At 44.7% G+C, this 17,425-nt stretch overlaps 1 protein-coding gene across 1 annotated transcript in view; it reads right to left on the bottom strand.

Annotated features, from left to right (window-relative positions):
- LOC134409345 (connector enhancer of kinase suppressor of ras 2-like) overlaps positions 1-16,083 on the bottom strand; it is a 376,171-nt gene extending 360,088 nt beyond the window's left edge. The window contains exon 1 of the mRNA XM_063142057.1: positions 16,002-16,083. Within this exon, the coding sequence (XP_062998127.1) occupies positions 16,002-16,068 (67 nt within the window). The 5' untranslated portion in view covers positions 16,069-16,083. The remainder of the gene's footprint in view (positions 1-16,001) is intronic.
- Between the last annotated feature and the right edge of the window lie 1,342 nt (positions 16,084-17,425).

Below are 17,425 nucleotides of genomic sequence, written 5' to 3'. Positions count from 1 at the left end.
GAATTTTGACCTGAGTGGGTGGAGTTAGAATGTCTTGGGAGGGAGAGGAGTGATATATAAGGGAATGACTGAGGGGATTGTGAGCGCTCTGTGTGTGAGCTCTTGGTGTGTAGAGTGCTTGGATTCTGGAGAATTTGAGGTTCAGTGTAGAGAGTGGTGTCTTTTGAGGGTGGTGTGCAGATAGCCAGTCAGTGTATATTAATCAATAATGATAATAAAGAAAGTTCAAGAGTGAATGTGTGAGAGAAAGGAAACTGTGTATGAGAAGAGTGAAAGGATTGGATGAGAGGTTTTAAAAAGTTTGTTTTTTTAACTGTTTTATTATGAAACAAAGCTTGTGAACTTTTAAAATAAAATTGTAATCAGTTTGTTTTAACTACCACAAAAATCCCAGGTGTCTGTTTGGCAATGATCATCTGCAGTTATTTACATTTAACACCCACTCTGACAATAATTCACCTCAGTACATATAATTCACAGCGCTTTAATTTATTACTGAAATCCTTCCAATTTAACCCCTTTCTCCACAGAGTTCGGAGAAAGGCGGTGGTTGTCCCTCACCTCAGGCTCCTCAAGTGGTGGGGCTTACTTTGAGAAGGGCATGTCCGCGGGCAGGCCTGTTGTTCAGAGACTGTGTCGCGGCACCTACCCCTGAAAAATAAACACTCCTTGCATAGTAATTAAGATTTAGGAAGTGGAGGCAGGCAATCCTCCCATGGGTGCCGAGAGGTGGCTGGCCATGGCTGGTTGGGAATCCTGGGAGTGGTTGGACTTTTTTTCTGTCTAAACTTGCCTAGGATTACACCCTATAGAAATGCTGTTGCATTCATGTGGGTTTCCCATGGACAGCTAGTTGACCGGTGTGTGAACAGAATGCTGGACTAGACTGACCCCTGGTCTAATCCAGCATGGCTTTTCTTAAATTCTTATTTGGATTTGTGTGTGTGTCAGGCTCAAGTATGTTTTGGCCTAGCTCTTTGGGTATTTAAGTATGCCCGCTTTGTAGCAATGCATCATCAAAAGGGAGTCTCCCAGATTGGCAGAAAGGGTAAAAATGGTAAAGCACCACGGAACACCAGCACATGTTTTATCATCTTCCAGCCAAACAGACTTGCACCTGTTATCACATGGAAAACCTAGAGGATCGTAGAGAAAAGCATTTGAGACAATCAGACAAATCACGAAGCAAGGAAGACACCGCATGAGAAATGTCACTATGTTCCAGCTCTCAGGTTCAGGAGCTTTGCTTGCAGCTCACTTTAATCTTGGATTAACCTGTCAAATGTGCATTAAATTTTCTGTAATGCAAATGTGAAGAGTAATTAATTATCGCAGGGGTACTGATCAATGATGAGAACTTCTGGGCTGGAAATGGTCATGTCAAGCCTAGGTACACTACCAGCATTAAAATATGGGATAACTGATGGAATTCCCTGGAGCTGCTCCTACTCTTCCTCAGTGCAGCCTGCTGGCTCACTTGCCTCTCGCTCTGGTCCAGACAGTGGTGATGGTGGTGAGGAAGAGGAGGAGGAGGAGCAGCAGCAGCAGCAGATGTCATGGCCTACTTCCTCTCTGGTGGTAGCAGTGACGAGAAAGAGGAGAAAGAGCATTAGCCGTTGGTGATAATGGCCCCGTTCAGAAGACACCTTAAACCACAGTTTTAACCATGGTGGTTAAGCCAGAAAGCCAGGCTGTGTTCAGAAGACACCTTAAACCACGGCTTCTTTAACCACAGTGACTAAGGCAAAAAGCCTTATTCACCATGATTAAAGCTGTGGTTTAAGGTGTCTACTGAACACTGCCCAGCTTTCTGGCTTAAACATAGTGGCTAAAGTCATGGTTTAAGGTGTCTTCTGAGTGGGGCCATTGGCACTGAGAAGGTAGACCCACTGAGGGAGGGAGGCCATTGAGAGTGTCTGGCCCATTGACCCTGGAGCCAGTTTTGGAATTACCTCCAGTGAATCCTGTGAATTGTAGTTCACAGGATTCTTTTCTGTTAAAGGAACCATACCTATCTCCCCTGGGTGGGTGGGTGGGGGGACACTTACAATTCATAGGCTTTCCTAGAAAGCAGGAATAGCTGTTAAGCTGGTTTATGAGTGTCTTCAGATGAGCATTTTTATGGCATGTTGGCTTAGTTAGTATTTGTTGCAGCTCAAGCAGTCCTTCTGAGGACGATACAGGGAAGGAAATTCAGCACTTGTTGTATAAATGAACTTTGATGACGGTACAGCTCCTTATGAAGGACCTCAGGGCCTGAAATGTCGAGCTATTGTACACATCAATTTCGCTTTTTTAAATCTACAAAAAAAATATTGAGGAAATTACCATTAAATATTTGTAATTTTATTCAACACCAGAGTACACATCTCTCTTTTTCTTCAAATGTTCACGACTGGCCACTCATGGTTCTTCATGGGACATTTTGACAACACAGTGATCCTCCCGCGCAACTCCCACTCCTTCTTCCCCCTTTCCCATCACAAAATAAGACCCAGAGAATCTGATTTTGGGGGCTAGAATTAAGGTGACCATATGAAAAGGAGGACAGGGTTCCTGTGTCTTTAAGAGTTGCATAAAAAAGGGAATTTCAGTAGGTATCATTTGTATATATGGAGAACCTGGTGAAATTCCCTCTTCATTACAACAGTTAAAGCTGCAGGAGCAATACTAGAGTGACCATATTTAAAAGAGGGCAGGGCACCTGCAGCTTTAACTGTTGTGATGAAGAGGAAATTTCACCAAGTTCTCCATAAATACAAATGACACCTGCAGAAATTCCCTTTTCAATACAACTGTTAAAGATACAGGTGCCCAGTCCTCCTTTTCACAGAGTCACCCTACTAGAATGGCACCTGCCTCCGTTTCCTGCTGTGTGCAGGAGAAGCAGCGCGATAAAAATGGCTACTGAATGGGCCAAGTGGTCATAGCTTTCATCCTCTTTCTTCCCTATGTGAAGAAAGAGGAAGCTACTCATCTCTATTGTGGGACAGAAACAGGAGGCAAAGAGACGGGAGGGAAATGTGATTCCCAACACCCCCGTCCAATGATGCTCTAAGTTTCTTGTGGGGATATGCTCTTGGAGGACAGAAGGGGCAAAGTGAATCCAAAAGGAGCAAATATGGAAGGAATGCATCATATAATAGACAATGCATCGCCTTGGCTGGAAGGCAATAAAAATGTGCTCTAACTGGCATTGCACAGAGCTTTTATCATTTTTATGCATCGTGTTCTGCAAATCCGGGAGTCTCCCCTTTTATGACACATTGCTACAAAGCAGGTAGAGACTTAATGAGAGGCGAAACAGAGAGACTGGTAAAAGGGGGTTGCCAGAAAACTGTGTGAGTTGAATGTTAACAAGCCCATTCACGTCATCAGCCTCTTTGCTCCCTCCCTCTCCCTCCCTTCCACCTTTTCTTTATTATTTTTATGAACCATCTTGAAAACGGGGGATTACGTACTAAGGAAAGCCCTTCTGCTGTGAACATGTAATTATTCTGAACAGGATCAATGCAGCATGGTTAATCAATTTACCAACTGAATTTGCTTGCATTTCTGTTCATGGCTGCAGCCCGATTGAGAAAGGAGGGGAAGAATTGGAATCTTTAGGTTGGAAAACTGGGCTTAGCATTTGGGAAATGGAGCATTTACATCTGAACGTTCATTATCATTGGAACCTCCAGAGATTTGGCAGGCAAAACACTGCTATCAATCAGCAGGACTTGGAAGACATGACTCCATTTGAAGCTATTACTAAAGAGGTGCATTTCAGAAGGAACTGAGCTTATATATTTTACAAGCCCGGCTGTTTAATCACCTTCCAAGGACCACAACTGATTTTGCTGTCACTGTTGCAGTTGTATCGCAAACACCGGGTCGTCACACACACAGGACCATTCATTTATACATGCACGGCATCTCTTGGCTGCAAAGGAAACGCATCTGAAGGAAAACGGAGCGGGCTGTCCACAGTTCCCAAAGAAATGTCATGACTGGGTTGTTAAAATAAATGCAACACCGTCACTTCTCTGTTGCATTTAACCGGAAGCACACCTATTTTGATTTTAACGCAGGCAATGGTCAGGATGCAGCTAAAATCCAGTGGGAAAAGGGGCAAGTCTGCACATGTCTTATCATTACTGCCATTAATAGGGATTCTCCCCCACCCCCATCCAAAAGCAAATATCTGTTACAAAAGAGGGATTTTCCTTAGGACTGAAGAAGGGGAGGAGAAGGTTAAATTCCCTCTCTGTGCCTGCTTTGATGCCGTTTCGTTACACACACACACACATACACAAAGCTGGTGCTGTCTGCATTGTGTTTTTTTTTTTTAAAAAAAAAAACCCTGCACATTTGATGCAAAGATGCATTTCATGTGACATTTAGTTCGGATGTTATTGTCAGTGGTGTAGTGGTACCAGGGCTCACAGGCATGCAGCACTGGCACTTTTTGATCAGCAGGGATGTTGGTGTCATCTGTTACCCCCACCCGTCCCCAGTTTCAGAATCCCACGTTCCCTCTGAGATTAGCTGCAATCCTCACAGTAGCTGGAGGGAAACTAATTCTGCTCTCAGAAGCAATGTGTTGTTCCTTGTTGTTAGTCTGCAGTATTGTTTGCCTGTTTGGACTTTGGTTGTTTCCTCACAGGGGTGTAAATGAGTTATCCACGGTGCTGAGCTCTACACTCCAAAACAGGTTTGGCATCTTGGATAACTCCTTCAGGGTTCTGGCTGGTTCTTCTAACTGAAAGCCAGAATGCTTTCATAGCCCCACTGAAATCAGAGCCATTAGCCTCTACTGGTTTAGAACTCATTTGGTACAGGTTCTGAAGTTGAACAGGAACAAATAACTGAATGCAAGGTATTGGATGGGTTGTTTTTGAATGGGCAATGAAGACCCATTAGCTTCACAAAAGACTTGCTCCAGCTGGAGATGAAACCTGCTAGAACTACTTTCATAGAATCATAGAATCATAGAGTTGGAAGGGGCCTATAAGGCCATCGAGTCCAACCCCCTGCTCAATGGAGGAATCCACCCTAAAGCATCCCTGACAGATGGTTGTCCAGGTGCCTTTTGAAGGCCCCTAGTGTGGGAGAGCCCACCACCTTCCTAGGGAATTGGTTCCATTGTCATACTGCTCTAACAGTCAGGAAGTTTTTCCTGATGTCCAGCCGGAATCTGGCTTCCTGTAACTTGAGCCCATGATTCAGTGTCCTGCACTCTGGGATGATCAAGAAGAGATCCTGGCCCTCCTCTGTGTGACAGCCTTTTAAGTATTGTTGGTATGGTCAACACAGCTTTCTGCAATTTTGGAATACCTTTGGGTACTTTGGGGCTATTGGTACACCTGCACTTTAAAATTAACCACTTCATCACTGCTCCTAGCCCTCTGCTTTTCTGTTAAAAACATTGCTTCATGATGTGGACATTAGAACATGATTAGAAGAATGCAATCTTTGTGATCCTTTTGAGGATGTTCTACTCCTTCAGAAGCAGAGAGATGCTTTGCTAGATTACCCAAAGTTATTATTATTATTTATTTATTTATTTATATAGCACCATCAATGTACATTGTACAATGTACATCAATGTACAATGTACAAAGTTCCGCCTAGACTAGCTTTCCTCTTCTGGCCTGTCAGATACCATGGACAGAAGCTCACCATGAGAGCACAGTGCAAATGGCCATCTCCTGTTCTGTCTCTGTCTAGATCAGCTAAGTCTCAAAGCCAAGATCCTTATGATCAGAGACTTCATGTCCTCTGTAATGGACCAGTCAGGGTTGCAGAGTGCTTCTAGCTGACCCAATGGTTCCTCCTTGCTTGGCCAGACTACTAGGGCCAGCCTTCCCATGAGGACAGTGGAGGCAGGTGGCTCTAATTTTGGTGGAGCTGTGAATCCATCTGGGTTTCAGTCAAAACCAGGCCAAATTTTAAAGAAGCTACCCAAGCTATATTTTGAGGATAGGGCTCAGCACCTTGGACTGCTCCTTTACAGTTCTGGCTGGTTCTGACTGAAACCCAGAATGGATTCACAGCCCCACCAAAATCAGAGCCACCAGCCTCCACTAGTGGTGGATTGCGTCACCACCACCACCACCATTACCAAGTACCATCTGGGTACTGCCACTGCTGCCATCTTCTCCCTGCTCTCTTGCAGTGTCAAATGCTACAGCAGGAGGATGGACTTCAGGGCTTCTAGAGCATCCATTCCATCCACTACAGAGCAAGAGACCCAGTGAGTGGGCTCTCTCTGGAGGAGAGACTGCCTGCCTGATATCTCAATTTGGGGGAGTCCTCAGAAAGAGAGAGAGAGATTGGGAAGGCAGCCTCTCTGGAGATCCACCCAACCCCAAATGCCACACAGGCATTCTGCACATGCAGGTACTCTCCAAGGATACCTCACAACGCCTTGGTTTGAGGCAAGCAGGCCTGGGCAGCTCTCTGGAGAGGCTGCACATCTCTGGCTGGGAGGGAGAAAGCCACAGCAGCATCAATGGGGAACAGGCCATGGCAGCAGTGGAGGAAGCACCTGAGCACATCCACCCATTTGAGATGGCAGCATATTTTGTGTCGCCACTACTGTCTAATAATAATAATAACAATAATACATTTATTTCTTACCCGCCTCTCCCTCTGGATTGAGGCAGGGAACATTAATTACAACAATACATAAAACTGGTTAAAAGAGCATAAGAAACTGATAACAATATTAAAATAACATTCACAACATCTTAAAATTCTTAGGTTTTAAACTCATCTGGGTAGGCCTGCCAGAAGAGACTAGTCTTTACGGCTGTCTTAAACTCAGAGAGAGTATTAAGCCGATGAATCTCCTCCGGCAGGCCATTCCACAGTCTGGGGGCGGCAGAAGAAAAGGTCCTCTGGGTAACAGTTGTCAGCCTAGTTGTGGTTGACTGGAGTGAATTCTTCTTGTAGGACCTGAGTGTGCAGGGCAGATTGTATGGGAGAAGGTGAACCTGCAGTTAACCTGGACCCAAACTATGCAGGGTACTGTCTGGATCTTGGTTTTCGTGGCACGCAAACGCTGGCCTTGTTTGCCTCTTTGCCTTGTTGCATCAGCATCCTTGGGGATCCTAGCCTATCAGAAGGAGAGCCTTGCTGGATCAGACCAAAGGGCCATTGAGTCCAACATCCCATTTCTCCAAAGCATCAATTCCAATGACTATATCAAGTCCATCGGCAGGACATGAAGGCAAGAGCCTTTTCCGGTCATTGTTCACTGCAAATAATATCCCATGGCATATTGTCCCTGAGCCTGGGAGTGAGGAGATTCTTTATCGTGAGGACCAGCAGCCATCGATAGCATCATCCTTCATTAAGTAAAGTATATCATTGCCACGGCCTCTGGATTTAACTCTCTTGTGCTACATTCATGCCACACTATTTCATCAGCTCTGCCAGCATCTGCACCCCAGCCCCAAGCCTCCTGAGATTCATACCGTTAGGGCTCGCCTCGCCTCTCCCAAATGGTGAGACAATCCAGGGTTGCAGTGCTTACCCAGTTTCATTTCTGTTGGAAGGAGGTCACTGCTGGTCTATTGGCATTTTGTTATATGTAGGTTAATTTGCAAAAATGTAGGTTGGGCACCAGCAAAGGCATGGCATAAGTGCTCCAGCAAATATCTAACTCCACTGCCCCACACATCGGATCTCTGGGGAAGAGGGACAGCACTCTGGATTCAATTTTACAGAGCCCAAACTCAGTTCTATCTGCCTCTCTCTGAGGCTGAAATCCCAAGGGCCTATGCCCTTGGGGGTACGCCCCATTGAACTCAATGGGACTCACTTTTGAGTAGACCTGTACAGGGGCTGCATTGTTCATCTGTGTTAGTCTCACTTGAAAACTGACATCTCTGACTCAAACTGCAGTTTCTATTGTTAGCCTTCACACAAAAACACCTATATTACATCATTCTGAGCTAAGGGGGGGGGGAGAAACATATGCCCCTCCCCCATTTCACATATTACCTAACCATTCAGAAGTCTTAAGACGATCAGCTAAAAATTAGCTTCCATGAGAACACGTCATCAAAACATCCCAAGCTATTAACACTGTTTTGCTGAAAAGTGGCATATAAATATTCTAAGTCAAATAAATTCATAACATCAGGTTTGATGCTGATGTATTTATTGTATACGTTAGTATTGCTAAGTGTATATCTTGACTTGAAATCGATGTATATTCATTGATGAATTAGGTACAACACCAAATACGGGTTAAGCTATATGTACATTAATGATTTTAACATGCATTGCTAGGCCCTTTATTTACTGCACCATTAAATATCATGTTTCCATGTAATTCTGTCATTTTAAAAAGGTGTCTATTAAATAAAGCTGAAGCATGCCATCTCCAAACTTAAACTGCCCAGAGAGCTTCAGCTATGGGGAAGTATATAAATGTAAATAAATAAATAAATAAATAAATAATAAAAATGATTCTTTTTGGGGGGGGGGGTTAGCCCCAACTCATACTTTCATTCTAATGCAAGAAAGGAAGAATATTCATGGCAAAGTTGCAGGAAACAGGAAAGTTATATATATTGCCCTTTGAGAAACTGAAAGAACAATGAATGACGGGGGTGGGGGGAGAAATAGGATGGTATCTTTTATCTTTGAAACCTTTGAGATCAATCTCTGTTTCCACCCCCACTTTAAGTAACCCATTGCCCCTACAAGTATTTTGAAATTTTGCTTGTTGTGTGTATACAAAGACACTCTCGGTAATACAAAGTCATCCAGAATCCTCAGTCCTGAGTTTTATACTTTCCTCTAAAAATGTATCTATTGATTTCTCATCGCCTTCACAGGGTATCCGCTATGTGGAAGCCAGACTATTATTGAGGCTGTTTGTAAGAAAGAATCCAGGGATAAATACCAAATGGCTGCTCCTGAGACACCCATGGCTGCTAATGGAAAGGGCATTCTGTCAAGGACCAACTAGGATCAGGCACTCATTATATGGATATTGGTAGAGGCTGCTGGCTCTGGTTTCAGTAGGGTTGTGAATCCAGTCTGGATTTCAATGAGAACTAGCCAGAACTCTGAAGGTGCAGAACCTATTTTGGGGCTGGGGTTCAGCTCCTTGGGTAGCTTCTTCTGAGCTCTGGCTGGTTCTGTCTGAAACCCAGAATGGATTCACAACCCTGCTGAAATTGGAGCCACCAGCCTTCAGTGATGGAGCTATAAAGACCCACCTTATAGTCAAACAATTAGTTCATCTAGACCAGGGTTTGTCAGCTCGGACTGAAAGTGGCTCTCTAGGCTTTTAGGAATCTCTCTCTCTCTCTCTCTCTCTCTCTCTCTCTCTCTCAATACCTGATCCTTTTTTTTATCAGGGGATGCCATGGAGTGAACCTGGGATCTTCTGCATGTGAAGCGACTGCTCTACCATTGTGCTTTGGCTTTCCCCCTTTACTCTGCTACTCAGCAAGGGCCATGGCTCAGTGTGATAGAACACATGTGGAAAGTCCCCAGTTCAATCCTGGCTTCTCCAGGTAGAGCTATGAAAGAATCCTACCTGGAGCTCTGGAGTGTGGCTGCCAATCAGTGCTGACAATACTGGGCTAGATGCACTCAGGGGTTGATACAGTATGAGGCAGCTTCCTATATCCGTATGGTTGGCTATTCCAGCCAGATGTTTGACAGAGCAGTCAGCCAGGTGATAGAGGGGCAGAAGGCCAGTTGGGTGTTGCTGAGTGATATAAGGAATCACAGACCAGTTGTGTGTCCTCACTCTTCTAGTAAGTCCAACCGCTTCATATTGGCTCCCTTAGGAACCTTGAGTTGAGTGAGTCAGGACAGGCAATGAAATCCATGCTCATCCCAGCTTTGTGAGTGGTGAAATCCTTTGCTTAAGTTACATTCCACCTCAAGTTTGGAAGCCTTAACTTTGGAATACTTTGAGTCACAGATCAGACCCATAACCTGAATGAGGCTTGAATCACTCACAAGACGAGGGCCATTTCTACACCTGCCTTTTTTCCAAAGATCATCCCGGGATCATCGCTATGCATGCAAATGACACACAGGGGATCCCAGGAGCAGGCAGGGATGATCCCTCCATTTTCCTGGGATAACCCCTAGGTGTAGAAAGGACCTAGGATTCAGATGGGACTTTTCTAAGACAAGGAGATGGCAAAGGTGGATTTCCATGCCAAGATGACTGCACCATGAGTCTCAGAGTTGGAAAACTGCCAGGGTCTAGGCTAGACTTAATTCTGAGCTCAATAGAGCCACATGTTTGCACAGGTTCAGAAACCTAAAGTCTGAGTAAGTTAGAGAGTGTTTGTTCCCTGCCCCCCTTAATTTGCTCCATGAGCTGAGAAGCAATCTGGAAAGAGAAAACTTCATATTGGTAGACATGAATTCCCATCTTATTCCAACCCCGCTGCCTCTGCTCTTGGGTCTTTAACAATATAAACATCTTATTTACTTATTTGTTTATTCTTTCAAGACACCTTTAAAAAATAATAATCCACATTTCCACTCCAGAGCAAAATGTTCCCGACAGCTAACATCAATTTTAAAAGCAAAACATACACTTTAACCATTAAAAAACTCAAGCAACGATATGGCAGAAAGTAAAAATATATCGGCAGCATTCAACCGTGCCATTCCGCTCGTGCAATCATGTTGTGATAGAGGAAACTAGGTTCCAAACTATGCGCAAGGTTGCACATGATGCTGGCAAAACCGATTGTGCAAGTGGCTGCACTTTATGCTTGCACACAACCACTTGCATAACGGAAAGATGTGATGGAGGTCCACTAATTGAGTTTGCAGAATAACGCCATTGCATACTGCCCTACATTGAGGAATGACGCAAGTTGCAATATATCCAGTCAAACTATTAGCCCATTTAGCCCAGCGTGGTCTATTGTGACTAATAGTGGCTCACCAGGGTCTTGGGCAGAAAGGGGTCTTCTTCTGCCACTTGATCTGATTTTTAACCAGAGATGTCAAGGATAGAAAGCTGGGACCTTCTACAACAGCCTCCCTCAACCTGGGGCGCTCCAGATGTGTTGGACTGCATCTCCCAGAATGCCCCAGCCAGGTTGAGGAAGGCTGTTCTACAAGATGTTCTATTTATTTATTTATTCATTTATTTATTTATTTATTGCATTTATATTTATATTTATATAAATAAATATATAAATATATTTATATATATTTATTTATTGCATTTATATACCACCCCATAGCCGAAGCTCTCTGGGCAGTTTACAAAAGTTAAAAACAGTAAACATTAAAAACAAATATACAAAATTCAAAAACATAAGAAGCATAAAATGAACAGTATCCTTGTGAAAACACCTATTCTGGGGTCAGTTAAAAACGAACAAACTCAGCCCATGTTGTTAACTGCCTGGGGGAAGAGAAAGGTCTTAACCTGGCATTGAAAAGGTAACAATGATGGGGCCAGGTGAGCCTCGTCGGGGAGATCATTCCATAATTGGGGGGGGGACCACTGAAAAGGCCCTCTCCCTTGTTGCCATCTGAGCTCTGGTCCCTTTCCCAGATAGGCAAAAGGGAAATCACCATGCTTAGGCCAAAAGATTGCCAAAACAGAAGACTGTTCAGATGGCAATGGGAAATCAATAAAGGGCAGGGGAACTAAAAGGGAGTTCCACACCCTGGGGGCTCTAACAGAGAAGATCCTAAAGATGAATGTCAGGGTGGGGGCCTGGTGCGAATCTTGTGTCAAATCAAAAACTTATTTACCACTGGGGAAAACTCTCTCTCTCTCTCTCTCTCTCTCTCTCTCTCTCTCACACACACACACACACACACACACACAGATTTGTTTTCTCTAAAACAAATATAAGAACCAGGGCTACTCAGAATATTCACCAGTTTTGATTTTGGGATCAAAATTAGCAATTTGGCAGAGTAGGGTTTGGGTCCCCCCCTCCCCTAAACAGAGCTTAGATTTATAAATATTTACTTCTGGAATCATGTATGTAGAACAGCCTTCCATATGTGTTGGACTGCAGCTCCCATCATTTCCAGCAAACATGGCCATCTTGGCTGGAAATGATAGGTGTTGTAGTCCAACACATCTGGAGAGCACTAGGTTGGGGAAGGCTCATGTAGTAAATGGACGGTTACCATGACGCTGTCTCAACACAATGATGACATCACCAGAGACCACTAAATAAAGTCATGTGGGTCAACATAACCAATCAGTTTAAGCTACACAGCAATGGCACTGAGGGCCAATTTTGCACATAGCACCAAAAATGGCAAGCAGATTCAGCGTTGCCCTAATTTGGACAAGTCCTCAAGTGACCAACATTACATTTTCGCTGCAGCACAATATTTAATGAACCTTCTCTCTCTCTCTCTCTCTCTCTCTCTCTCTCTCTCTCTCTCTCTCTCTCTTCCTCTCCCTGTTTGGCTGCATAGCTCACTCTATGATCTCTGTACTGTTCTGGAGCAAATGCTAAAGGGAAAAAAAAATCTAATCCTTTAATGTCAGAATGGCAATCATTCACACTGAAGCTTGCATGTCTGTCTCTGTTCCAAAAGCAAACCCAGGCTGCTACGCCACCCTCCTGTTCAATCGTGCAAAATTTAGTTTTGAAAGAACAAGCCGTAATTGCTGCAAGGAATTCCCCCCTTGAATTTGTTATGTCATGACGAGCAACAGAAGAACAAAAAAAGAAAAAAAGAAAAAAAGGCTGTTTTGAAAGACAAGCACAGAGGTTGCATTCAACCCACACCACGTTTTGTTGGAGAACATGGAGTCAAACTGGGCTCAGGCCCACACGTTACAATTTGGCCACTGCTAAATTCCTATGCAGTGGGAGAAACAGGACCTGAGGTCCCAACACCACCACACACACACACACACACACACACACACACACACACACAAACCCTGAAGTCCCCCCCCCCCACACACAACCATTTTTCTCCTGCTGGCACTGTTCACTGTAAGCAGGTGAAGAAAACGGTCTGACGCCCTGGTTCACCTAGAGAAGTTTAGAACCTTGACTTAACAGTCTCATGGTGGGGCGGGGTGGGACGATGATTTTAGAAAACCATGTGTATCACTCCAGTTGTGAAGCACAAAACTAACATTTCTCTTCTGTGCCCCTCCCCCACCAGCCATCCCATGCTTCAAAACTGTTTCTACGTTTCTGATATGTTAGAACAACAAAACTGTTTGCCAATCTTGATTTTTTTAAAAAACACGCAACAACTTTGCACATGTGCAGTTTTGCATTTTAAATTTAAACTCACTTAAGCCATAACACACCATCACGACTACATGAGTAAAATGGAATTTGCTTCTGCAGCCCTGGTGCCTTCACCAACTGCCACTCTCTGGGTGGATGTCCCTCGCCTGGGTTCCAGGGCCCTGGACTTCAGCCTCAGCTACCATAGCCAGGACTGGGCTGCCCACTCTCCCATAAATTTTCTCTGTCCCCTATTGTTTTTGTATAAACAACAACAACAACAACAACAAAATTTTGTCTTTAAAAGGCCTACAAAACAGATGAACACCGCCTGTGCTTTTCTAATCTCTCCCGCATCCCGAAACTTTTAGGCTGGCCACAGGTCTACAAGGTACACCACTGTTTTAGGGGTGGAAGAAACACTCCAGTATCCTCTTGTCCTGCCCATTTCCCCCCCCCCCACCTCCTTGCGTTAGAGGAATTCGGTGCAAATCCACATTCAAACACAGGGATTATGTTACTCAGTGTAACTGCTAGTTTGCCTAAGTGTTTAGTGAGTGTTGATTTTATATTTGCTGTTCAAAAAACAAGCAAAAGAAGAAAAAAACAATTTGCACACTTGGGGTGGGGTAGGGGATAGACGGATCATTCTACCAGTTATTTCTCAGCTATGGTGTACATCTATATATAAAAAAACAAGGATGCAAAGGTTTATTTTGATTTTCCTCCTCCTCCCCCCAAAGAAGCAGTGTTTTGAAGAAGAAGAAGAAGAAGAAGAAGAAGAAGAAGAAGAAGAAGAAGAAGAAGAAGAAGAAGAAGAAAAGAAGAAGCATCTACATTGCACTTTGTCCTATCACATCACCCAGGCTATGAAAAGACAACATGTTCACTTTCCAAAACATTCCAGGAGACATTAAGAAGGATCTCTAAAGCCAAATCTGCAAGATTTATCCTCTCCTGGGCGCCGACATCTTATTTCCAGTGGTGTCTCTAACCTTTGCAATCTCACACATCAAGTATATTTGAGAACTTCCCTGGCTGAGCTAGTTTGAGATTATGAGACCCATTTACTTGTCTCCAGCGATGGCTTCTGGAGAAACCAACGCTTTGGATTCTTTAGATACTGTGATAGTATTTGGGTGTGTAACACATACTATTTTGCCGACACAAACTCTTACGCAAAGTCTTGGGTGAGTGGGTGGTGGAGAATGCTGGAGAGAAGAAACGGCGTATACGTTTCAAAAAGTGTCTACCATATACATAACTGTTCGGAACTACGACATGCAATGATAACAATTTGGGGACTGCAACCCAGATCATATATTCAACTATCATCCAGCATATTCTGTGCATGGAATGAACCTTTTTGGAAATCGATGCCATAACAGTAGAGGCTGTCCTGTTACCCTCTCTGTTTATTTCAATTACACACACACACACACACACACACACACACTTTTTATTTTAAGAAGTGAAAGATTACAAACTTTCAGTATAATGCTACATGCAAGCCTAGGGAGCTTCAGCTGTTGGGTGGTATAAAAATGCAATAAATAATAATAAAATAATATTTTTTACACATGTACATATGCACTGGTACAGCATTATAAGGAAGGTGTACACATTTCATATGAATACAAAAATAGAGGTACATTCTTTATGATTGTGAGCACATGTACCGCAAACAAATATTACACCGGAGGTCCTTTTCGCTTGCTCTACAGTCCCTCCTACAGTTTCCCACCTTACTCAGGAAAAAAGGAAGATATTAGCCACATCATCATCATCAGCGGCGTCTCTGCCTCCTATCTAAATGATGCCTGTCGGGGCCACAAACTGAATCCCTCAAGCCCTCGTCTGTCTGTCTAGCACTACACGACACATTGGGGGCAGCGGGGGATGGGGGAGGGCTGTGTGTGTGTGTGGGGGGGGGAATACGTGATCCTTCCTGAACCCTGACAAAATCGTCGTGAAGACTTTCCCCAGCCAGGCTGATCTCGGGCGGCTCTTCCTTTGCCCTCTCCATATATGGTAACAGCTGCACTGTCCAGGGTACTGGAGAATTGTTACAGAGGATGCATGAAATAAAACCCGAGAGAAACCCCCAGCAAAGCTAGGAGAAGCCTGACTCCAGGCAAGGCGGGGGAGGTTCAAGGATGCCATCCTCCTACCCTATCCCCACATACCCCCAGTTATTATGAGTATTATTTTAAATCCTCCCAAACTATAGATCGAAGTGCTGCAAGTTAGCTACAGCTTACTGCGTCGGATCACCTGTTCAGATCACACCAGATTGCTAATCAGGGCAGGGTTGGGTTTTTTTTGTTGCTGCTGCTGCTGTTTTGCTTTTTAAAGAAAGACAGGCATAAGATCACGACACCATGCAACGGCTACATGGGGTCTTCCAAAGGCACCCCGAACACATCCCACAGTTCTGCAAGGATTGGTGCTCACGTATGCACCGGGCCATGGGAGGTTCCAAGGAGCACTTTTTGCCTTGGAGTGTCCAAGAAGCTGGCTGCCCCATCCAGGCAACATGGGTGGGTGGCAGGGGTGCGGAGTATCTCCCATCCATTGGCTTTGGATGAGCCCACACACAAATCTCTCCTCCCAAAACCCCCATCTGGAGAGAACTCTGTGCAACCAACACACACCCCAAAGGGGTGGTGTGCGGAGAGGCGAGAGCTGGGGTGACACACACACAACAAGGCATCATGCCCAAAGCACAGGTGATCCAGGGAGCGAGAGAAAGCAATGGAAGGGAGCTACATGGCAAGAAAGAAAGACACCTACCTTTCATCCAATCCACTACTTGTTTGGGCGTCCACTTGCTAATAGGTTCCATAACGAGGGCCATCATCAGATCGCTCTTGTCATTCACACCAAGAGGAGGAGGAGGAGGAGGGGGTTGAGAAAAAAGAGGAGTGGGAAGCAAAAGGAGAAGAAGAAGAAAAGAGGGTAGATGGGCGGGTGGGCGCCAGGGAAATGCATGGGAATCTCAGAGCACGGCCAGAGGAGAAAGCCGCCGGATTTCACAATGCAGTTCCCGAAGATGAGACGAGGCTTTGTCCCTCCAGGTTCTCAGCCTGCACTGATTCAGTAATGTATAAAATTACACTGCTTGAACAGCTCTTCTAGCACCTCCCCTGCCGCACACAGCCAGCAACTCTCTCTCTCTCTCTTTCTCTCTACTCTCTCTCTCTCCCTCTCTGGAGCTCAGTGAATCAGGAAATGGTGCAGTATGTCTCTACTTACTTAGCTCCCTCCTTCCCCAAAAGGCAGTCAGTCAGTCAGTCAGTCTGTGTGTGTGTGTGTGTGTGTGTGTGTGTCTGTGTGTGTGTGTGTACGCCCAATGATCTACTTATTTAGACTGGCACAAATACGAGATTACTGTGCACACTTCAGCTCCTCTCCAGCATCCATCAGCACCTTTGACTGCTGTTCCAAGCTGCCTGAGCTCGATTTCTTTTTCTTTTTCTTTACTAGATCAGGGATCATGCATGAGATAAAAGACGCTGGTGGTAGCGAGCATGGTGGGGTGTTGGAAGAGAATTAGAAAAGAAGGTTAAAAATAACAAGGATTGCTAACTGGGACTTGATAGCAGATTCTCTCTCTCTCTCTCTCTCTCTCTCTCTCTCTCTCTCTCTGTCTCAGCTTAGTGGCAAAAGATGCTGACTGCCACTGACAAATTCAAATTCAAAGAAAGCATGCTAGCGTTTGGCAGCTGGCAAAAAAGGAGGGGAGGATGCTGAGCATGTCCATATTCCCAATCATGCAGGATGTCACCAGAATCTATAACTAAGTAATTTGGAATGTCAAAGGCAGGAAACTGAGTTCTACCAAGACAGAACTGCTGCGTCTTGAATTAGGGTCTCTCCCCCCACCCCTGCGTGTGCACACACATGCCTCCGCCCCCCAAGTCCATCTCTGTGTTCAGACCCCAAGCGCCTTCCCTATTTGCACGCCTGATGCATGGCAAAAGGCAAAGAAGTCTCCCAAAGCTACACCTCTGTTGTCAATGGCCATGAATTCGGATGCAATAAGCCCACGATTAAGAAGCCAGCCAGCATTTAATTTCTTCTGGAACTCACTGGAGAGGGTCAGGTTTTCCAACTGTGCTATACCAAAACTTTTGAGATTTGGCAGGGTTGGGGCTAGGAGCCGTAGAGGCTGGCAACTCCAATTTCAATGGGGCTGTGAATCGCTTATGGGGTTC

This window comes from Elgaria multicarinata, chromosome 15 (genome assembly GCF_023053635.1).
Source record: "Elgaria multicarinata webbii isolate HBS135686 ecotype San Diego chromosome 15, rElgMul1.1.pri, whole genome shotgun sequence".
Classification (NCBI taxonomy): domain Eukaryota; kingdom Metazoa; phylum Chordata; class Lepidosauria; order Squamata; family Anguidae; genus Elgaria; species Elgaria multicarinata.
Note: the sequence above shows the minus strand (reverse complement) of the source record. Positions and strands in the feature narration are given on the sequence as shown.